General features: G+C 49.8%; 1 protein-coding gene across 6 annotated transcripts in view; it reads left to right on the forward strand.

The window, feature by feature from the left end:
• Hr3 (nuclear hormone receptor 3 ROR-beta) overlaps positions 1–24,257 on the forward strand; it is a 117,177-nt gene that overhangs the window by 12,493 nt on the left and 80,427 nt on the right. For 3 of the 6 annotated variants that reach the window (XM_076894981.1, XM_076894985.1, XM_076894988.1), the window contains exon 3: positions 23,012–23,065. The exons of 1 other annotated variant lie outside the window; for it this stretch is intronic. In XM_076894981.1, the coding sequence (XP_076751096.1) occupies positions 23,012–23,065 (54 nt within the window). Of the gene's footprint in view, positions 1–12,960; positions 13,464–23,011; positions 23,066–24,257 lie in introns of those variants that run through there. 2 more of the 6 variants (XM_076894982.1, XM_076894989.1) reach the window with 1 other exon arrangement.

The following is a 24,257-nucleotide window of genomic DNA, read 5'->3' on the forward strand; positions in this document are numbered from 1 at the left end:
CTTAACACGCGGGCCCGGTTCACGCACACCGGCCCTCTCCTGCACGCCTCTCCTCTACGTGTACACGCATTCGTCCGATCTCTCGCGGGCCCACCAGGTATATACTTTCGTGGTACCCGCGATGCCACGGCTGGTCAAGTCCGGATTCCGGTGACTAAAGTGCCTTCGCTCGCCCGTCATTTGCATAAGCGCCGTACTTGACGAACCGCTGGTCCGCTTCGAAATCGCGTCGCGCGTCGCGCGTCTTCCCGCGCGAAGATCGCCGTTCGAAATTCGCTCGAGATTCGCTCGAGTTCGAGGACGGGGCCCAGTTCGCTGACGGGGATAGGCGAACTTCGGCAAATGAAATTTAACGAGAGAAAGGTTTCGCGTCAGTGGTTCGAGGTACGTAGACGGAGGTGCACTTGCACCTGCTGGGCGGTACTATTTCTCGTTGAACGGTGTACGCGTCACGTGGAAGCACTGTTACGTGGGATACGGGTTTATGAATTCTCGTAAGATATTATGCAAGATACGCGAGCGAGCGAGCAAGCGAGCCTACCGTGGTTCTTGACTTTGGGAGGGCTATCAATGGTGTTCACGTACCGAGCCTGTACACATGTCGATGACTAGCTGGTTACCTCCGAACGTGAACGAACTTATTTACGTAGACGTGAGTTACATCGCCGCGGTGGTGTTTCCACGTGTAGGTAGGTCGGCTGGACTGCCGCAATCTGAATTCTGAATCCGATGGAGGTTCTCGCATGGCCGCGTTGACGTTTCTGCCGCGTGGTTTGAATTATATCTAACTAGAATTTATCAAGATAAACGACAGCGATGTATGGGAGCTTGGAGGATCCCCTCTTCGTTCGTACACCTCGCTTCTCGTTGTAAACCGTTAGTTCGAATTTTCAAACACGTCCACAGACGTGATCCACGCCGGTTAATTAACTTCGCTCCATCTAAATAATTATTTGGAGGCTTGAGTCATATATAAATTTAGCCGGGTCTCGGTTCTCATGCAAAGTGAACCACCTAAAAATAGATTTCGCTCGCTGCTACTACTTGGACAAAAGAGTCGACGAAAGCGATCGATCGTGCCGGTGTGCGAACAGGAAAGGAGATAGTAGGCAACGAACCAAGGTTGTATAAGTCGATGGGTGGCTCTACCCAAATTACGTTTCGAGGTACCGTTATGGCGGGCCCATGATCGAGGCGACCGTTTGCAAACGTCTTACATCGAATTTTAACTGTCCCCACCCTTTCGTCATCGCGCATACAATAGTCCCACCAGCATCGCTGACGAAATTGTCACAATGCCTCAAATTGACGTTTCGTTCGACACCCACTCACGATCAGAGAATACAAAGGCGCGACACTTTTTCGGAGCACACCAGGAATTCTCTCCCAGGAACCGTTTCCCCGATCCTCGAACTCTCGATCTCCCGAATTCTTTCAGTTTCTCTTCTTTTTTTTTAATCTCTTCAATTCTGGTTCCTCCTAGAGCGTCCTCGGGCGTCTCTCAGGAATATCGTATTCGTTCGCCCGTAGCGAACCGACGCGACGACGACGGTTGAAAAGAAGTCGCGTTCGAGAGAGGGTTAATATCTCGATATACAATCTTCCATGGAAACAAAGACATCTTGACTTCTCGCGCGGGGCATTCCACGGCGAGGAGACAAAGATCAAGAAGCTCGCTGACGTTGGCTCGTTCCGCGGCTCGATGGAAAACCGCGCGAACGCGAGGCCGGGGTCGTCTTGCGCGGGCAACGGTAGTTTCGGTTCCGTGTCAGCATAAAACGATCCACGCGGTGAGGCCAATCAGGGAAACCGTGAGTCACAGCGGATTCCGCTGGCTCCTGAACGACGGAATCGCACTCGCGAGCCTCGCGTTACCGCGTGGGTTTCGCGGCGATACATAAATATTGCGACAACAAAGTCCAAAGTCCTCGCGCGGAGTTAGAAAGCTGACGGACTCAAATCTGACGCTGCGCGAAGCGCCAAATTTGTTGCTATTTATATACGATTTCGTATACAAAATCTTGCTGGAATGTCCAGAGAGTTGCGCAATTTTTGGGTCCGCTCGTAACGTACGCGGGTATCCGCGCACGTGACGCATCGGTACGATCGTTTTTAACACGCATACTCCCGTATCCGCGGCGTACGTGTGCGTCTACGCAGGTAAACGTGCCTCTCCGCTTGCCTACCTATCTACCTACCTACCTACCTACCTACCTAACTCGAAACTCGGCTTGCTCCTTCGTTCTCCAGTCATTGAACTCGAGGCTCGTTCAACCCACCAGCTGTTTCTTACTACTCCCCCTCTGTTCTCTTCCTACTCCCCCTACAGATACTCCCCACCGTTCTTCCTGGCCGTGGACCATACCTCTTCCGACACCTCTAGGCCTTTAGAGTTCCTCTATGTTACTCTCGATACCGGCACGGTCGAGCGAAGGTAGTAGGGTCTTTTCAAGGTTCTCCTTGAATATCGATTCGGCTACGCGACCGCGGAGAGGAAGGTCGAGTTTAGGTTCAACGATCGAGCCGAGCTCTGATCGATGCTCGAATGTTACTCTCCTTGATCCAGGGATCGATGGCGATTTAGTTCATTTCGAGTTGCGGCTTTAATTCAGGATAATTTCAATTCTTTAGATTCTTGCGCAGCGAATCGATTCGATTCTACAGTCTGCAGAGTAACGTAGAAAACTGTGGACGCGACAGATTTTTTTTTTTTTAAATTCGAGAATCTCGTTCGTCGCGCAATCGTCATACCGTCGCAATGAATCATCTGACGAAAATAATCCGCTTAGACAGAGATTAACGCGGGTTTTTGAACCCGAGCAAGGGAAAGGCCTAGCCGCAGGTTCAACGATCTAAACGTGTGACGGTCGTTCGAGCAGTTAAAGGACCGAGATCAGCGCGTAGATTGCCCCCGTAGAATGCTAAAGATCACTGTTACGAAAGCCACGGTACGGCCGAATTCGATTGTCCTCTCAATTATCCGCGACTTATTTAACCGTTTCCACCGTGAAATAATTCATTCGTCGCTGTCCGCCGCTTCGCGGTTCATAGAACCTTTCGCACCAGCATCTTGAATGGCTTTAAATCATCTCGGTTTTAACTATGCGGGAGGCCCTGATACGTGCACCTAATCTTGATCGTAGCTCACGTACGAAGGGTAGAGAGACGTTTTCAAGGTTTTCATTAGATATTAATTCAGCTTCTCGAATCACGAGGAGAGAAGATCGAGCGGGAGTTCGTTGAACCGAGCCGTATATACGTGTGTTGGCAACACACGGCCGGTCAAAGTTTCCACGATTTATTTGCCGTCGCAGCGTAAACATTCCGTAATAAAATTATTAGCGAGATGACGAAGAAAATCTTCTTCGATGCTAATGCGGCTCGCGATCGGAATCCCGGAAGACAGGGCCGACAATTCCCTGGACACCGCGAAAATCTTGGCCAGAACTTGCTCGTAAATTTGAATCCAGTCGCGTCAGCTTCGCCAGCCGTTCGGAACTCCCAACGGTTTCGAGAAGTTTCGCCGAATATCCACTTAAATCTTCGTGTTTAATGAAAATGCGCGTCATTGAATTTCACGCCTTAACGTCCGCGGTTATGAGTCAAAATTCCGTCTTCCTCGTCGCAAGGTTTCTTTTTGTCGAGCCTGGATAGAAACGGTGAAATATCGCGTGAATCGGAATTACCGGAGGAGGCTCGAACGGTTTTCTAACTTGAACTTGACGCGACTTAATTGCGCATCAACGAGGTAATGCGCGTAATCGAGAACAAATCCGATTTCACCGGATCTGCTTACGCGTTTACGCACAAGATCCCTCGAAATACACCGAGCAGCGATCGCAAACCTGATCAGTCCATCCGCCTTGATCCGGGGATATAAAAATCCAAACTACAAAGTATCTCTTCACTTATCATAACTACGTGATTCGATCTTACTCAATTACAAAATGTTCAACGATTTTAGGAACTATCCACGATACTAGGACTCAATCAAATTTTATCAACCGATGATTTTAATCGAGTAACTGCCTTATCTTATTTTACGAAAACACGCGAAGAAGACGTGTAATAATTAGCCTCGAGCATTGCTAAGCGAGTAATTACGTGTTCTAAAAATAGCAAAGTAGATAGCGCGATTGGTTAATTGATCGTTAACGATGGAGGGTGTGGGAATAGTTCGAATATTACTAGACCTTTCTGTCCTTGTTCCGCTCGATTCCGTTCAATTCATCCCCGCGATCGTTTGGCGATCTTGGGCCTTTTATCTGGTTTAATCAACTTCTTGACCGTGGAAGTATTCGACGGGCCACCAAAAGAGCGAGGCGATCGCGAGCGAGCAAACGAGCGGATCGTCGTGTCGGCAGGTATTCGATAGCACCGCAAGGGTCGTCGACCGCAGGTGCTACACGCTCGTTCGCTCGTTCGTTCGGCTTGTTCGTCCTCGACGCGGCCCGAAACTCACGGTGCCCGTTGCCCTCTCTATCTCTCGAGCTCATAAAAAATTTACAGTCACGTCGGCTTTTTTTCTACGCACGTTGTTCCACTATCCATGCCTGGCCGATAATGCCTGCCGTAATTGGTTAGGAATTCGGCGTCCGGGTCCCGGGATACCCGCTACGAAAGCAAGAGTACTTCTACGTTAGAATTTTCAGAACGACAACGATCAGTTTATCTGGGATTTCAATGAGGAAGACGCGCCTCCGAGATTCCTCTTTTAATTCCACGCATTAAACGCGCTAGGTGTCGGCTTGGACTTGGGACTGCCCAGAGCCGACAATCCGAATTGAATTGAAATAGGAAGATCCCGGTTCATTTTTTATTTTACCAGCGAATCGATCTTTCCTCGAAATATACACGTCGCACGACGCGTGGTTTAAAATTGTGTACTCGACGAGATTGAAAGACAAATGTTTGTCATCGATAAATCGATGCGTGCAAGATTAGTATCGGGTATCGGTAAGCCAACATCCTCTTCGATGCGAAGCAGGAAGATCCAGTGCCGGGGTTAAACCCGCGCCTTTCCCAACGAAACTCACCTCGTTTCACGCGTTCCACACGTCTAAAAACTGTTTGGTACGCGAGCAAAACGCGCGTTCTTCGGTCGCGAGTTCAGCATTGAGAGAGCAACCGACGATAGCAGCGGGAAGTTTTGAACGAGTACCCGGTTCCTGAGCCAATTCACCTCGACAAAGCATGGCCGCAGGACAATGACCCTCGAGCCACCACGTGGCGAGTGATGTCTCTTCCCCGTCAAACCACCTTACCTGCCTGATTTAAAGCAACCACCCGGCCGTGAACCTTTGAGTCTTCCTAGGGCCTCCGCCTTTTCCCTCCGCGTCTTTATTCGCCGTCCTTGTTCTTCCTGGTCGCGGCTGCTCGTTTGTATCTACCTGCGAGTAGACAGGGCTGGCCGTCACGCTCGAGTTACCAACGACTTAAGTAGAACACGCGAGAATGGAATTGTCGCGTTTAGGTTGAGCAGGGGTGGGTGCAAAGAGAGGACTAGGTTAAGAGGGTGCCGGCCAGAGGGTGGCCTGCGCTGGATTCTAAGTAGAATGTTACACTCCCTTAACGACGGGAGAAATGGGGCAGCGAGAGTGAAAGAAAAGAGTGTCAATGTCAGTTTGGAAGGTATTGGGTTCTCTTTATTGGCGATGGTCGTTCGCATTTGCATCGAGTTTCGTTTTTTCTCAGCAGATGCGTTTCTTTGTTTAATCAGACATTTCGACGGTTCGAGGTGACTCTTTTTTTCTACTGTCGTAGAGAGTACGAACATTGTACGAGGGGTATGAGGTAATATTTGTAGGAAATGTTCGCTTGGAAGTTCAACGACTGCGTCTGCACTTTGCAGTTCCGTATCGTGAACCGAGCTAAACATTCCACTATCACGTGTCATCGACACGAAGATCCAGCTCGTATTTGCATGGACCTGGTATCAAAACGAGGTACGAACGATCTGAGCTCACGTGCCCATTCTTCTGTCTCCAATTTCACTAATTTATACGGTCACTTTACACGGTTTCTCTTATGCGCAAGCATTTTCGAACGCCCGACATCGTAATTCCGTGGGTACGATTCGCGAGCTACATCTCGCAATGGACAAAAGAATCCGATCGGTGTTGAATTGAATTGATTACAGCTGACGAAAAAGAAAAAATGAAATAAAAATAAATGGTAAGGCAAAAAATGCTTTGGAACAAAGAAAGGGTATTCAGCGTAGGACAGTCGTTAAACTCGACCTCTCAAGATGATAAATATCTTATTACTATGAAACCTTAAACGCGGATTATCCAACACGACTCGACGCTCCCGAGAACACCTATTTTGATTAATAACTCAGTCAGAGGCTTCGACAGAGGCCTCGAATAGGTTCACGGCCAACCTTGGGGCATCTACCTCCGGAGCTCCTCGTGCTCCCCATCGTTTCCTCTATCTCTATCGCCAAGGTCGACGATCCTTGGGAGAAAAGATTATTAAGCACGGTCGCGTTACGTGGACCTTTGGTAAATGGCCGCGGTTCGTGCAGCAAGGTGCACTGACCGCAGATAGAAACACGTGGACGCTGACCATGTCGGTGACGGAGGTTCCGTGGGAAGGGAATGGAAACGAGGGAGGAGGGGGCACATCGGAAGGGCTGATGATTTCACGTGAATCCTCAGCAGTCATTGGTGTACGTGATGAAATAAACGTCGCCTCTTACGAAATGTCCGGTGAACATGTGACGCATCGTTTGGTCGACAGTTTCGTCGAATGAAACGGGACCCTGTTTTGGGTAAGTTTCGCGGGGGATTGTTTCGCCATCGATCATGGAAATCTCTTGGAAATTTATTCGTGTCGCGTCTGCTTTATTTGTTTCGTTCGAAATGTCAGAAAACGTAGAATAACAAGCGCCACGGTAGTTGGACGTGCAGGCAAGGCTGTCAAATTTGGCGTTGCTGAATTTATTCGAACGTGTACCTTGACCAGGAATCGTTTAGCCCAATTCGCACATCTATATTTGCTGCCGCAACGTCTACAGCCGTGCAATTATTACCGCACACACGGGACTCTTATTTTAGAAAAAGGTTCCAGGCGTGGAACAGCCGGATAATCACTTTCGACCGGTGCGTTAGCTCCGAAACTGGCTGGGACCGCTCCGTTCCGCTAATTGCGACCATTTCGCAGCCATTAAAAAGCCCAACTCCAATTAGACCGGCGTCGAAGAATTTTTTGAACCTGTAAAACTTGCAAAAAGCTCGAAAACGAAGGAACAGAACATTTCCAGGCTGACTGCGGAACTGTTAAAAAATTCGTTCGGAATTATTTAATCGTTTAACGATAGTAGCAATTACGTTAATAATAGCCTTTATTATGTCGTTAAATTAAAAAAGCGAAACGGAAGGCTCGACACGAGTGCCGCGTTGAATAGCCACGGTTAGAAAAAGAAAAAAGAAACTAAACCAGGGGAATAGGGGAGCGTTGCACGGACGAATTTCCAGGAACGGGGTAACAAGGCGCGCGCGTCCCAAGGCGGAGTTCCTGTTTTCTTCTCTCCCTTCGCGGCGGCATCCTTTTTCTTCTAATCACGCGGCTTCTAGTGACGTAACAGCAAGGTCTTACGGTATCTCCGGGAACGGGCCTACATTACGTGAGTATCCCTACACGCGACCCGCACGTACGTACTTACTTACGTGTATACCTGCGTAGAAGATCCGCTACACGTTGTTTGACTCGTACCAGCCTCGAGAGCTTCCACCGCCTCCCCCTCTTTCGCGTCGTTCATTCTCTCCTTCCACGTTCCTCTCCGATTCCATGGCTTCTTCGCTCCCGGTGCTGCTCATTCAGCCGAGATTCTAAAAACGATTAACGGTTCACGCCGTCTCCCTTCGTCTTCGATCGTTACTTTAATGCACGCCCCTCGATCGCCCCTCGATCGCTCCTCGATCGTACGCGACGTTCGCACCTCTTCCTCCGATGCTGGCTCGCCTCGCGTCTCGCGCGGACAGGGATCGTTGGACGATGACTAACCGTTTCCATCGCGATCGCTTGACCCGTGCGAGCGAATTGGTACGGCGTGGGTCGCCGTGGCGAGAGGATCTGGATGCAAACGGACCGCTGTGAGACAGCATTTTAATTATCGGCGGCGCGATGCGATTCAGACTCTCCGAACCAGGCCTCGGAAAATCGAATTCAGTTTAACTGGAACGTATAACGTACCGGCAGGTAAACAGCGAGGAGGAGCTTGGAAAATGGGGTTCATTGTGCTTCAGCCGGATGAATAATGCTTCCACGTATAATACCAGACCGTTCGGTTACCTGTACAAAACAGACTGGTTTCAATGGCGGTATCCATAATTCCGCAATCATAAAATTGTGTAACGCGTTATCGCATATAATGTAAGGTAAATTGAATCGTTCCCCGATGCCTCGCGACTCACAAAGACGTGTGAATTAAAGATTCGTCCGGTTCCCTCGAAATCCATGGGAACCAGCCGGTAATCCCACCCATAGAATCGGTCGCCTCTCGTCTCTAGGGTCACCGACGCGGTCGTCGTTTTCCCTTGTTTTCTGATCGGTATGCGCGGGTGCCTAGGCCGGCGATGCCGACAGGTGAGCAGAAACAGACGTACGTACACGTGTACGTGTATATACGTATGTAAGATACAGTTAGGAGTACCGTTCTGAAAATGCAGCGGCTCGTATCGAGCCTGAAGAGAGCGAGGAGAGTGGTTCGGTTGTAGTCTTCGCCTGTGCCCGGCCCGAGCGGCGCTTTAACTCAAACGGACACGGCCCGAGGCGGGGATCCAGTCGAAAGGGGTATAACGGTAGCGATAAATTCAATGCCACGGAGACGATGAAACAGGGAATATGAACGCTGGTTGCACGCGCGTTACGTGCGACTAGTTAGAACCGATAATAAATGTCCCTCTGCTCGACACGAATTTCCAGTTACCAGCCGAGGGCGATGCTCTCATTTTCGAATATCGATCGACGATCGCGTTCGAACCCGTTCACAATTTCGATCCTCCTCCTCCTCCTCCTCATCCGTTACGATTCTAGCCAGGGTTCCATCGCGCGTTTCGAAGTATCCGCGAGCAGCCAGCAACCTGTAACAACACCAGAGCACCGAAACATCGACCCAGTCCGAATCGCAGGAAAAAAAACACACACCAACAGCCAGAACAAATATATTATAGTAGAGAAGCAACCTCACCTTAAAGGGACGCGATCCATCGCGTCAGCCGACTAACCCGTGTTCGTTCTCGTTCCCCTTGTTGACCTCGTTTCAAAGTAGCTCGGTGAATTATCGAAAAAACGATTCGGCCACTCGAGGCACGCAGGATATCGGGTAAAATCTGGCGGTAATTAGCTCGAATTGTCGTCGAGACGAGAGGATACGATACCAGTTAGGAGTGCAACCCTATCGCTTCGAAGGCGGAACAGTCTATCTGACCGTGGAATACAGGCTGGTAACGGATCGAACGAAAACTAGCCAGAGCGCGCAGTGGCGGCGCGTGCGCGTCTCACCCCTGAATCCCGTCGAACCAATGAAACTCCCTCTTACACTGGCCTCGGGGGACAGAACATTCCGATATATTTCGGGCAATTTCTATCAGCGATGTGATCGTAGAAAAATAGCTGGTCAAAAGATGCGATAAAGTGCGAAGAAGGCATCGGCAGGTGAGCTCGGTGCGGTGGCCGGGGCAGTGGTTGTTGCCAGGAGATGTTGACGGTAGTGCGGTGCTGCGACGAGGGAAAAGGGTGTATGAATCAGTGTAATCCGGGCGGGGTGGTAGTAAACGGTGGCTCAACACTGGCTGCCATCTGCTGACGGTCGCTTTAAGCTCGAGCCACTGGTTCCCCGTGAAGTGCATACCCGAAACGAGACGTTCGGCACCGAAACGACATCGGCACGAGCTTTTTTCCGAGGGATCGAAGGTGGTTCGCGTTCGTGACGCGGTCCACGCGTGACCCAGCCGCGACGCGGGTTCTCGTACGAGTGTTGTTTCCGTGGTACCGCGTTGTGCTCCTGACGGAATCGAAGGGACGAGCGAACGGTCGCGTATCAACCAGCCAGGATGACGGAGACGACAATGACGTAAAGCCCACGAGGCCAAGTGGATCCCGATTGGCGACCCGTCTAGTTTCGCCTGCGATCGTCGCGATCCTTCGCGCAAAATCTTCCCTCCGTCGTCTCCTCGAAATCATGGAAATCTGACGGGTCCTGTGCTCTCCTCTGGTACCTTGATCGAGGCCCGTGAAACTGGACGATGATCGATGTCGGAGAAACACCGTTCGAGTGTGCAACGATCCTTCACAGTGATCCCCTCTGCGAATACCTGTACCTTGGAAAAAGGCGTTTGGTCGATGACTGAACTTTCGCCGAATTCGACGACAAAGATAACGATTCCTCTTCCCCGTGTTATCGTTCTTGTTCGCGGACAGTCGAAAAGTTGTGCGATCAGTCACGGCGCGAGCGATGATACTCGTTCATCCGTTCGTTAAAAGATGTAACCTCGGCGAAGGATACTGAATCGAGGGACGGACGATCGGGACACGACGAAAATGTGAAGGAACGGGAAGCATGAACGCGGATTTCGAATTGTTCCGCTGTGTTGCACAACGTCGTGTTGAATGACGAGGCTGGTTGTTAACGGAATATCGACCGAAGACCGTAGCTACCGAATTAGTCGTGGCGAAGGTCGCAAATAAGCGCGTGCATTTCGTTCTTTAAGATCTGCATCGAATCGCCCTGAATCTCTGATCGATAGCCTGGGTGGCTGCATCGGAACGATCGCGGCTACGTCGACGAGCGATCTTCAACATCCTCGAGAAAAACAAACGCAACAGCCGTTCGTGCAGTGTACTTCTTTTCTTTCTTTTTGTCCTTTTATTTTACTCGTAATAATTGGTGAGCTAACAACGCAATCGCATCGTACCTCCCCTAGTGACGCGTGCAGTAAGCCATCGAGTGGGAAAAGGCCAGAAAACAAACCAGTAACCCGGTTTACATCGACAATTAGTGAGTCCGGATAAACGGGCAGAAACGTTGAAACCGAAAGTGCGAACTGGATGAAACTCCCTCGAAGAACAGTTCTCTGAACGAGACCTACTGACCTATCGACTCGACGCCCCTCCTCTCGCGCCGGCACCTTTTTTACTTTTACCCTCTAATCCGTGTGGATATCGAATCGAATAGCTAAATTGGCGCATCAGAGGACACCGACCGGTGGAGGAAGAGCGGTATTAGGTGCCGAAGGGGGGCAACGTGGCTGCGCGTACTAACGCGCGGGTGAATCGAAGAGAGTCGTTCTTTGAACGAGACCCACTGACCTATCGACTCGCCGCTCTCCACTCCTACCCTCGGCGTTGTTTCTTTCCACGCCACCCCTGTTTCCATCGTTCTCTACCCTGCGCTCGCTGGCGTGCCGCCTCTCGGGACACTCGTAATTCCGTTCTCGTGCGCCTCCCTCCTTCTGCGCTTTCAGGGGGGTGTCGCGTTCGTGGAATACGAACGGAGAGCCGATGCCAGACGAACCAGCACGCATATACACAAGACAAACGAGTGCCTAAGTATTTTCAATCGGTATTCTTCTCCTCGACTGATCGTTCTAGCTGTAACAATTTCGAGACTACTCCTCCTCCTTCCCCGCCCCTGCCTCCTTCGCCTCTCCCTACACTTCTCTCCTCTCTTCATCTTCGTTGCTCCGATTCGGAGATTTTTTACTTCTGTTTTCTAGAGTCTATCGCCACGTTATCGTGTTCAGGGTATACATTTATCTCGATCGTTCCTCGCGCTCGTCGTTTCTGTTGGTGACGTTTGCTACGTTTCTAGACGAAGTAATAATGATAGGGTATCGATGATACAAGGTGAAGAGTGCCTAAAATTTTATGCCTTCTCGACTGATTATTGATACGCGATCGAACGCCCGCGAATCGTTGTTGCAAACCCCTGTGCCCACTTTCGTTCCCCTTCGTTCATCCGCGAAAGAGATCGCGTCGACTCTTTTTATCACGCGACGAAGGTCAACAACGCTCGCGATCGATACGATAAACAGTGCCTCGAGATTATTCTCTTCTCTCGACTGATCGACGAAGAAACATATATATTGTTGTACCTTGTAAGCTTCCTTCGTTTTTCGCGGCTTTTCGCTTGTTGTCTTTTTGAGTGGGTCTGAATTTCGTTCGCTGGGTATATTATAAAGCTGACTGAGACGTCTCATCGAGGAGACGACCATCGTTCGAAAACGTTATACAAATTTACACGTTCGGCGCTCCAGCTCTTTCTTCTCGAAACTTTTAACGATCTTTATTCGGCGGCCATTCCGAATAGTCCTTTCCTTGATCATTTCAACGTCCAGCGAGCGATTCGTAATTAACCAACGCAGACTGGTAGACACGATCACGAGCGTGCGCCAGAGGAACGCGCCGATATTCGTCTGGAATTGGTTATTCACCGATTGACTCGATGTCTTGCATCTTTGATGCGTCGAGAACAGGCACATCGAAACACCGCACGCCACTGATTCGATCGCGTGAACGCGGCCACGGGAGAGATCAACGTTTCACGTTCACCAGGTTGCCAACCTAATCGAACTTTTGCCGGGCCGTACGGTACGATCGATCGAACGGTACACCAGCAGCCCTTTAATCTCGTTCGCGTAAGAGATGGCATCCGGACCGCGATTCGAAGCCGTCGTAATGTCCTCTGACGTCAAACGGGATTGCGTGGCGAGCGTCGAGGAATACTCTCCCTGTAAGAGCGTAACGTGCTGGTTCAGGCCGTTGACAACAATAGCCTGATCGTAAAATCTGGGAGGTACGAGAGCGAAGAGAGGGAAAGTATCAGCAATAAACCCGGAGAGGGAACGAGAGAGAAACGAGAGGGCGCATGGTCGTTACCAAGGGAGATACGAGTAACGTAATTGAAACAGATGTAAAATAGAATTCCGGCAGCGTAACGGCAAAGAGAAAAAACATTCGTTGTGAACAAAATCGTCGGTCGAACGGGAGCACGATTTTAACGACGGTTTCTCGCCTGCGAAGCGAGATCGGAACGTGTCTGATCCGATACGTTCAGCATCTACTGGGCGTCTGCTCGCCTGGTCGCATCGACTCGTCGAGCCTCGGAGCGAAACGAGAATAGTGCGACAGTCGATCACGTTTTAATCGCGTTTTTCACCTCGAGCGGTAGAAGAATGTCGTGGCTGTCATCGATGTTAATTTAAGGGAAGAGAAAACTGCACGTAAAAGGGTAAAACTGTACCGCGAACCGAAAGGAGAGAACGAAGGGAAAGATACGAAAGAAAAAGAATAGGGAAAAATGGCTGAAAGCGCAGCCAGTCCTGGTACCGTGCAGGTGGCTGCGAACAGCCCGCAGCAACAGCAGCAACAATCGCAACAACAGCAACAAACGCAACAGAGCCAACAGCCGCCGGATATAAGCAGCTCGCAGTTGGCGTCTCCACCGATCACGGGCACAGGTACGAATAGGAAACGATCGAGATCTTCCGGTAGGGTTATATTTAAGATCTATAGGTACCTCAATTTAGATTTTCTTTTGATCGAATTGCGTTTTCCGTTTCTCCTTCGACCGTCGCCTCGTCGAATTTAATTTTCTCTATCGAATTGTGTCAATTACTTTCCGCTCAAAATGAATCCAATTCTTTTAGAAAGGTTTCGCAAAGTTTAATAAGTCGAACCAGCGTGTCTAGCGAAAGACTGTGGTCGAGGTCGCTATTGTTTTCGAAGAATTAAGTTCGTACGTCTGTAATGAACAACCATTGCATGGCGCATCGCGAGCTAAAACGGATCAATGTCGTGCGCGTAATACGTTCCAGGGAATGCTTTGGACTCCTGCGATATCGCCTCGCGTTTTAATTAACGAAATTAATTCCGACCCCGACGAATGATCGCGGAGTAATCGATTTCACCGAGCGAAGAGGTGCGTTGCTGCGTTTCTCGATCGTGTTACGCCAAATTTCACAGAGGAAATTCAATTTTGCTCGTTTGTAATTAAAACTAAATTTGGGATTCACGTAACTGCACAGTTTTGCTTAATCGATCCGGTCGCTTCGTTGGTGGAACAAAAGGAAGATAATTGGTAACACTTTTTAATAGAATTGGAGCGATCTTTTTCGAACGAACTATAATTATCGTTAAAATACGTAAATCGTTGGAATATTATATAGAAATAATTGCCAGCCAAATTCAGTTTTTGCAACGCGAGGCAAGAGAGCCACTTTTCTATGGATAAAAACGAACCAATCTTCGATCCAATCTGTCGCTAAACATCTTAAGCAAACAGTTGGTCTATCCGTACACGGAAACATAACAGAAAAATGAAACCTGTCCTGCAACCATCCATATCGGTGGTGTCATCATAACGTGAATAGCTCCGCGATAACTAATAACGAACGGCGACGCCGCTCTGCATCGGTCTCTCAATCCTATAATCGATGCGATTCACGAAGTCGGAGCCACTCCTCGCGGAATCAGAAACGTTCAGAATCCGCTATTACCATATCCGACGGCCAAGTTAGCGGTTGAAACTTTCATCAGACGATTCGATTAACTGTGATACGTAACTGCGATCGAACGTATAGAGAGTGTCTCTGAAATTCGGTTCGAAACTTCGCTTTCCCCGTATTACCGTAATTGATAGAAAATATATATAACACCGCTCGAGTAACTCGAAACGTAGCAAGAAGTTTAAAAACAGCTGTTACCAAGTGAAATTACGATCGCGGAGTAATACCAATGGAACACCTTTAACGACGAGTTAAACTCTCGAACAACCTTCGAATCGATCTACAAAAATCATCGAAACAATCTTCCAACTTCCTACCTGAGGCAATCGGAAGACGCCTAAACGGATAAATAACTTAGGTTGCTCGGATAGAAAACCGGATTGCAAATGCGTGTCAACGAAACGCTGTTCCCGGTTCCGCGAATACCGCGATCTCTGCATAAAGTGGCAAAAACCTAGCAAAGGAAAACGGACCGATCTCCCCTGGTATTTATCGCAATGTGCACAACGAGGCGCGTCGAATTCGTCGATAAGAGACGCGATCGGATCCCTATCGGGTAGCGTAGCTGTAAATGAAAGGCTGAACGTTAACGAAGTAGAGGAGACGTCGGTCGAGGTCGGTTGTTCGCGTCGCTCGCGTAATGAAGGGCCATTACTCGTCGCGGGCTGTACACCGAGACGGCGCGGCCCGATATGCCGGCGCTTTTCGTGCACGCTTCTCATCCCACGGCGGGGAACACTGGAGAGAAAGGGGTAGAGAAACGGCGAGAAGGAGAGAGCGCGAGCCGCGTTAGCGGATCTGTCGGTCGAGTAACGGAACGCTTTCGAGTACCGCTAGCACCGGCTCTGACGCGGTTACCGGGCACCGTTACTTCGGTGATCCGCGAGTGTACCCACCACGTGCTGTCTCACCGTTCTCTTTGAACCACGCGGCGCCCGTCCGACTGGGAAGGGAAACGCATTTCCACCGGGGGGAGGAGATGCGTCTCGAGTGGGGGCGAGCCGCGCGAATTCGTCGAACCGTGGAAAAATTCCGATTGAGGATCCGCGGATATCTGCTTCGACGCGGGCAAGAAGTGACCACGGTTGATGCTCGTCGCGCCCGGAGTCCTTCTTCCAGTTCCGTTTACATTAAGCTCGATTCATTGTTACGGACCACGGGTAACAGCCGCGCGCCGGTTGCTCGCCGGAGTATCGTTTTTATGCCTCGAGGATCGCGATGGAAACCGGGCAACGGTGAATCGCAGGGATCTCTGCCTGGAACGGTGAAATTGTAGGGAAATCGTGGAACTGGATTTCGTTCGAAGCTTTCGTCATTTCGAACGTCCTTGCCCATTTTTATTCCCCTTGGATAGAAGAAATTCAGATGTACGCAATAGCACGCGGGCAAAGTGGTTGGCCGTTGTAATTAATCATCGAACGAGACGAATCACTCGACTTAATTAAATGTGCGACCTCGAAATAGAGGGTTCACGCGATTAAAAATGATGTTCGTCCAATCGCTAACACGAGTTATTACTTAACAACACCCTCGTGGCGCGTCTGCGAGCCCTGTTATCGTAACGCGACGCTCGATCGCGGCTCGGATGATAATGGAACCGGTTGCAGCGAGGTTGCGCACAGAAGCGGGTGCTAGAATCACAGTTAACCGACGCAATTTTTCATGCCGGCTTGTTATTACGATACCGTCGAAGCTTTCGCGCGTCAAAAGCGCCGTTTTAATCGTTCGCGGCGGGTACCACGCGACGTCATGCACGCGTGTTACGCGTAACGGAAAAGGAAGCCTTCGAAGGAGCCGGTACCACGCGAGTACCGTCTCCCAGGCACATCTCTCGGCCGGGTCTAGAGGTTAGGAGGCCAGGCGCTAAGCCGTTTACAGCTCGTGTCCGGTATTATGGGAACATTTACGAGGCAATATTTGTTGTAATATTCTTCGCTGTTCGTTAGCTATCTATGGACGGTGAAGAGGCGTAACGTACGGCGAATATCATATTTGCTTAACGCCGAATCTACTCGGGCGCACCTTGTTAGCGGATTGTACCGTTGTTTTAACGATCGTCCGCTCGTTGATTTTTACGCGCGTGCATTCCATTCTTATGCGCCATTCGTTTCGGCTTTCGAGGGTTCGACCCCTCGTTTCGACTCTTTTTACGAGCCGTGTCGCTTTGTTTGCTCGCGAGGAGCAGGATTTTGAATCGATTACACTTTGTACTTTAACCCGAAGTCTCGAAACCGACGCGCGAGTGTGCAACTCGACGAGTTAAACGACGCTAGGTGACATTGCGGTGGGTTAACACGAATTTTTAGGGTTTCCCGCCCGCCGTTGTTGCTTCACACGACCAACTTTTTCCTCCCTCTGTGTCAGCGATTTTTGGGGCCGGACTAACCAGCGGCGAACAAATTTTCGAGAATACTCCGCTCGCAGGAAACCGGAGACATTTCGACGAAAATATTTTTTCATCCTCGCTCTTCGTTGCCGGTGAATTATTTTCACCGCTATTTTTACGGAAGTCCAAGCATCGTACACTCCCTTTTCTCCCCTAGCCGCGAACTGAAAATAGTTCGTTCGCGTTCAACCAGAATCCGCTTAAAATGCGACCCGCAAGCTTTTTATTCATTGCTTTCGCGAACGACACTACTCGGGTAATGCAATTCATTTATGTCAATTCGAACAACTTTGATAATTTAATTCGTTCGAATGAAAAGCGGAGCCAGCGACGTGTTTAATTCCGGCCGGTTTATTTTTCGACTGGCAAATGTCACGAGGTCAACTTATTAACTATTTCGCCGCTAATCATAGTCTCGCCAATGGAACCGCGATGTCGTGCTCGAACACCATTTAACAGGCCAATCAATTCTGGTCCGCGTTCACGAGCAATTATCGCGTCTGGCATTTAATCGTCACGATTGGACGATCGTCGTTATGTAAAACGGCCGATTCTGTTTCGCTTAATGAATCATTTCACCTGGCTTGCCGTAGGTTAAGGTTCGGCTGCGTTAGCTGCAGCCTTTATCTTTATTATTGCGCGCGTCTCTACGTACGTCGTTGCGCTACCTGTGCATGCATCACGTTGAGGCCCACGTAGCAGATCTCTCGGATCTACGGGTCACGGGGTCAGCCACTTCGCTATTTATCGCGCGTGATCTGCGCATACCATCGATGTACGATAACCCTTTTTTTGCGGCTCGCATACTTCTCGAAACGTTCCATCAAGGGACTGTGCCCAGGAACCATCTCGAAAACGTGTTACAGAAACCGATCGTCCATTATTGACCGATACTACTAGTATCGAGCGTTTCAAACGTTTCTACTTCTCAAATTTCGGTCGACGGATCGAGCATCAGCGTCGGACGTGTCAGAGATGCATTTTTCAAACACCATCGGGTGAAAGGAAATACGGGATCCTATTGTTTCCGAGGCTCGAAGTCTGGCTGTCAAAAAGGTCGAATTAACATCAATTTGCGCGGTTTAGCGGTGTTATCGCTCGCTCGGTAAACGTCTCCGCGAGATGGTCTTTTTTTAAATTGGGATGAAAAGAAATTTCACGGAGAACCGCTCGGCCAGCCGCTGAAACCTGCGCACTTTTTTTTACCGCGAGAAGCAGTAACTTCTGCGCGCGAGTCGGAGGTGGCGAGCAAACAAGCCGCCAGCCGAAGGAACAGATTTCTTTTCATTAACCCCTTCGCGCACAGGATGCAATAAACTTGGGAACAGTTATTCCTGCGGTTTGCATAAAACGCGTCGAAGTAACGCCTTGGTCGTTTCTATAAATAACGAGCTGCAGGCGAGAAATTCAGATCGCGCGTACACCAGTCCCGTTTCCCTTCTCGAATTGTTACGCGCCTCGCGATTAATTCACGGTGGTCAGAGTTTTTGCTTCTGGAGGGGAAAGAAAAGCCTGTACGGGCGGACGAAAATTGTTGCCCCGCATTGATTAATACCGCGGGAGATTGCGTTGCGATTGTACCGTACACGTGTTCACGGTGCAACGGTTTAATGGGAAAAGGCAAAAGTTGGAAGTAACGTGTCCGGGCATTAATCATACAAGTACATCTGCTGGGTCTGAGGGTTACGAGGTCAGGCACTTTGCCATTAACCGTTCGCGTCCGGCACACACGGGGCGCGCACGTTATATATTCCGTCGATGTTTGTTCGCTTATCAGTGGCTGGCATCTATTACACGGCGTTAAGGCGGTGAACAAAATTAATACACCGAGCACACTCGCCACCGCATCAATCGTGTGAATTTTTCGTGCGCCACGTTTGAATTACCTCTTTCCCAACCGCCGAGGCGATGCAATTAATTTCAGGGAGATTTACGATTCCCGATAACCGTGTCGCGACGAGGAATCGGCACGGTTACGCGGAATCCTCTGTTGAAACGAAACAATTAGTACCTCGTCGAGTACTCGTAAAAATGTTTGGTATTCGACGAGAGAACGCCGCGAACGCGAGCTACGCGACTCAATGGAGACTCGTTTTGTCCAGGAGAATCAGAAAACTCGGTAATATTGGCCCGTTAAGGATCGAACGATCGCGGAGTCGTCGTTTCGATGTTCGACGATAAGAGGACATATCCTGCGGACTTTATTCCAAGGGGTTAGTTCGTAGCGTCTCGCGATTTCCTTCGGGACCCATCAAACGTTGAGCAATTCAAGCCTAGTTTGGCAAATAGACGTAAACAGATGAAAGCCGCCAAGGGAAGAGGGAATTCTGGCGAAGTGGAGTGCACTTTCGTGTATGGAGCATGTTTACAGTTCGGTTACATTCGATGGAGCAGCGCGTGGCCTGAAAGGGCTTCTTGCATACCAATTTCTTTTCTCACGCGCTTCTTCCGCGACGCAAGAGTTCACAATTATTTCTAATTCTCCTCGCAAACGATTTCCGGGAGATTAGAGGAGAAAGTGGCAGAGTGAAAGAAATTTGCGTATCGCTGACATTTATGAAAGAAATTCCAATTGCCAGACGGAATCGCGCCACTTGGAGAGACACACGACCGCTAGACCACCCTCGGGTACGCACCCTCGTAAAGAATGAAAACACACGCACGGCTCGTAAACGCGTACCATTTGAAAACGAGCTGAAGGGGGAAGGTTCCCGCGTCGGGGTGGTTTCGCGCGTGAGATGCGGCTCGTTAACGAGCTTAGAGCGGCGATGTAGGGTAAAAGTGCGTCCGACAGCGAAGCCCCGCTTTGGAGCGCGACCGTGGCACGGTTTGGCCTCCCGTGGCGCGTTTAAAACCGACTGATACCTTGCATTCTAGCTATACGATGAAATTCCTCGGGACGACGTCACCACTTCCTCCTCTTTCCCGGGCGCATACCGTGCCGCTTCCCCATTTATAGAACGAACCTCCACTCGTCGACTGAAAGCTTTTTTATACGCGTCACAGGAATGCCGGCTGACTGAATGACGTAGGGAATATTGCGAGCGACGACTAAACGCGGCAAAGGGCACTTTGCTTTTCGCGCACTCGCGCGACCGCCGCAAACCACCGCCGCGATTCTCTGTTACCCTTTTCGCGAGCTCCTCACCGACTGCCAGTTGTCGCTCCACCAATTTCAGCATAGTGTGTACTATACGCGATCTGATTAGCGAAATTAGGTATTACTTATGAAAAGTTTCAAGTACACGCCTCTGGTTTCCCCGTCGGTTTATTACACTGAAAGGGTTCGTGTTTCCTTAATGGACGCTAAGGGAGGGTTGATTCGATTCGGTGTAAGGTTCGAGGTAATGGTGATAATGAAAGTACCGGAGCGTGCGATCACCCCTGCGAAGGGTTATTGGATTAAGTACTCAGAGAATCCTTAATGTCGAGACTGGATTGTTTAAAGTGGTGGGAAAATGTGTTTAGAAAAAGAGTCGCGGAGCGGCGGCGGAGGATGAGTTGCAGAGTTCGAGTGAATTTTTGAAGGGCAACGGGAGAGGAATTTATTAGGGGACAGTTTTACCGATCCCATCGAGTGTATCGCAATTGTTAAGCGTATTAATTAAGCGTGCTAGTTAACGCTCGGGCGCGCGTCTCGAGTGGTCGAACACCTTCGTCGTACGGCACTGGCTTCGTTCACCTCTCTTTCGGAGTTTTCAGAGTTGGTGGAGACCGCTCCCACCGGATCGCTCGTCCTTTTTCCCTCTCGCATGCCGGTTATCCTCGTTCTCGCGCATCGTATACACGTATTACGTGGCGCGGCAGTAGGCCAAGAGTTCGATGGCCTGCAGCCTTGCAAGGCCGGTCGCCGCGATGGTACCGAATACCACGTCAGATGACGCTGCCAACGCCGTGCGATCATCGTGGACCGATCTTATGACGCCGACTGGCGTTTGGTGAACGGCCGTTGTATCGACCGTACCGTTGATAACTACGCCACGGTGTTATCGTCGATGTTCAACTTTACCGACTAAGCCAGCTCGTCGCGCGGCGCCATAGTCAGCTGTTCCGGCCCGCCAATCTCATTGGTGGAAATTGGAGTTCCTCATTTGAATACGAAATTCGAAATTCGCTGCGTTTCTGGGGGATGAACGTACACTCGTTGACAGTTGGCGCGTTTCTTGAAACGTTTTCGACGATTGGAGATATCTTCGAGGTTCAACGAGGTTTCAGTGAACTGCTTAAACTCGTAGTGGTTTGCTAATTATTTTAATATTGAAATAGGTAATAATTTCGTTCCGAGGCGTAACGCATTGGAATCAATTGGATGGTATATAAATTTAAGAGATTTCAATGGGAACGGATAATACGTTCTTCTGAAACGTGTTGAACGCTTTTGATGAAGTGTCTCGGAGGATAGTCGCGAGCGTAATGTATCGTAAACCGACTATTGTGACTTTCCCTCGATCGTTTACTCGGAGTATAAAACGCCTTATACGCTCAAGGACTCCCGAGTGGTTAACGATCCGAGACCTATTTTCCATTGGCTTATAAATCAGGGCAAAGTCCGATTAAACTCGTATCGAGCACGCCTATTTTGAGTTTAACGATTTTTATTAGAAGCGTAACAGACTGTCCGCATTTAGCTTCTTTTCGTTTCCATTTTTCTGAACGATAATTTTCTTCTGTTCCGACATAAAGGCGATCGCCACTGCTGTCCATTAACATTAACAGAACCTATTACCAATATCGAGTTAATCAGACACCGATGAAACTCTCTGCACAGATTAAAAATTTACGCTCTTAATATTCTCCCTTTTCGTGTGTTCACGCTCGTTCGCGCTCATCAACGGAGCCCTACAATTTTCTAAAGACAACAAAGCGTCCGAACGATCGGCTACTCGAATTCCGATCCAGCAATCAGCTCGTTGCAGAGTATCCTCGCCCTGTTAAAGAAGAAAAAAAAGGCAAGTGCTCGCAAAGCAGAGCTCGAGAGATGTTCATCGAGATGTTCTCTTCGGTGCCGATTCCGGCGGATCGTTCGGGCAGGATTGCTGGGTTCTCTCGCGGCGCGCGGCGTACCGAAGCGAAACGGCCGAGCGACGGTTGCAAGACGAAACTTCCGATTGCGACAGCGCCTATTGCCGACAACAATCGCCTCCTTACGTTAGGAGCCGTGCACGGTCTCGCGGCCAGCCGAACAAACGCAAAGAAACGAGAAGGCCTCGCCGCGCGATGCACGTTGATAGTTGCATGACGCTGGGCGTTTGGAAAAAAAAAGAAGAGGGGGGGGAAAAAAAAAGGAAAAAAGAAAAACCTCCGTTTCACATCAACCGAGACGGAAACGGGGGCTCGGCGGCGGCTCTCGACGTTGCTCGCTGCCTTTTTCTCGTAAAAGACCGAGCTTCCGTTTTGTTCTTTGCCCGCGGCTAACCGGGGAGGGTGGGGGGTTGTAAATAAGCGCGTAATAATAGCTCGAAGCTGTATTTGCGACGTGCGACCAAGTCTTTTCTTCGCGCGAACGGGAACGGCAATGAAAGGAACGTTTCCACGGGAAAACGACGGCTCGATGGGAAACGATCGGATCGCGAACGGACGCGCGCGCGCGCGCGCGCCAGCACCTTTTGACGGTGCACGGATTTTTCGACCCGAGAGGGATAATAAATTATTTATCGATAAACGGCTAACGGAATTTGCTCGCCTGGCAGCTTTCAATTGTTTGAGGTTGAGCAATTCGAAATTGAAGTGATAATAATTTGTTTATAATCGCGAGAAACGAGAGGACTATATTTCCAGCGTTTTTCCACATCGACTGGCACTTATTATTGGCACTTTTTATCGGAGAATTGTAAGGAGTAACTTGTAATTATGAGAACCGACTGCGAAAGCCAATCTGCATTGGCGAGGTAAAAAAATTACCGCTGGCTTTGAAAGCAGGTAAATATTTATCGTTCGAATTCCTGGCTCGTTCCAGTAAATTTGTCAATTGACGCGGTGCCACGGTTCGAGGCGCGAGCACGATTCTGACCTTAGAATTCAGATACCGAATCGAAGTGCCATTGTACGTTAGACAGTAGCGATTCACTGTTTCGCTATTCTACTTTCTAATCGTTTGTCGTTTCTTCGTTTTCAGGTAAGTTCCTCGCCCCTGAGTCAAGTGTTTACGCGAGCAAGCGAGCACGGTTTGGTGAGTACCTTCACGGAATCAAAACGAAATAGCACCGATACATCTCGTTAAGGTTTCCCGTAAGGCCGCGTGGTGTCATCGACGCTTTGCATCGTGGCCCACACATAGAAAAATGTATAATTCAGCGGAGCGGATAAACACGGTGTTGCCGGCGATCGAAGTCGCCTCGCAGTCCGGTCACGAATTTATTTCACAACTACGTAACTTTCCTAACGCTCGAAACAGAGTGGCAAAACGCGGCGAATCGCGGGCTTCGGGTTTGTTTTCGATCGGAGACACGCGCGCACCGATGCCACCTTGCCGTCGCGAGGCGAAGCGGAGGTGGTACACGCGTTTTTCTCCGCATGAAAATCCGCGTTGCACATTGCCTGTGGCGCAATGATCGCAGCGGTTACGCCCTCGCGAGTCGATGCGATACACGAAATTTCATTTAACCCTCCTGGAACGCCGCGCGACTCGGAAACTTCACACCCATGCGCGGCACCTACGTGCACCTTTCACGTTCGATTTCTTAATTCGAAATTGAGATAAAGAGAGAGAGAGAAAAAAAGAAAAAAGCAACTCTCGTTACACGGGGTTAAAATCTTGCGAAATGTCGAGTAGAATCTCGACGACTCCATAAAACTCGACATAAATATTAACGATGCGTCCGCGGTATTAAAAAAGAAGACGTGAAAGAAGATACGCACCGACATCGCCGGCTATAAGAGAAGAGAAGAAAAAGGAGGTACGCGATGCAAACGTTTCTTGCGAGTTACGAAATCCGAGTGCAAAGTCCACGACACCTTGCGCGACGCCAGCAACGGACAAGAAGAGAGCAAAAAACCGAGAGCGGGAACAAGAAAACGGGCGCAAAACTCGAATCGAGATTGCACAGAGGTTCACGGAACGTAGCAACAAAGTGTTTTGCACCGGCGGCGAAAGAAACGGTGGAGAACGGTGGGTTTCAGCGGCGTTTAACAGCCGTGCGGAATGAGAAGTTTGAAAAATTTCGCGTCGACGACGCGTATTGCATGGGAGCGCGCGCGCACGCATATGCAACCAATGCGCAGCCCGCGCGGCATACTCTCACTGTCCTCGGGGACGTTGCTCGAGGACGATGGATAAATTTCCCTCTTCGCTCGCGGTATCAATGATTTCCCCTCCACCTAAAGCGGCGTTCTTTGCGCTCGCGAGCGCTACGAGTTCGTGT

This window comes from Xylocopa sonorina, chromosome 5, assembly GCF_050948175.1.
Source record: "Xylocopa sonorina isolate GNS202 chromosome 5, iyXylSono1_principal, whole genome shotgun sequence".
Taxonomy (NCBI): domain Eukaryota; kingdom Metazoa; phylum Arthropoda; class Insecta; order Hymenoptera; family Apidae; genus Xylocopa; species Xylocopa sonorina.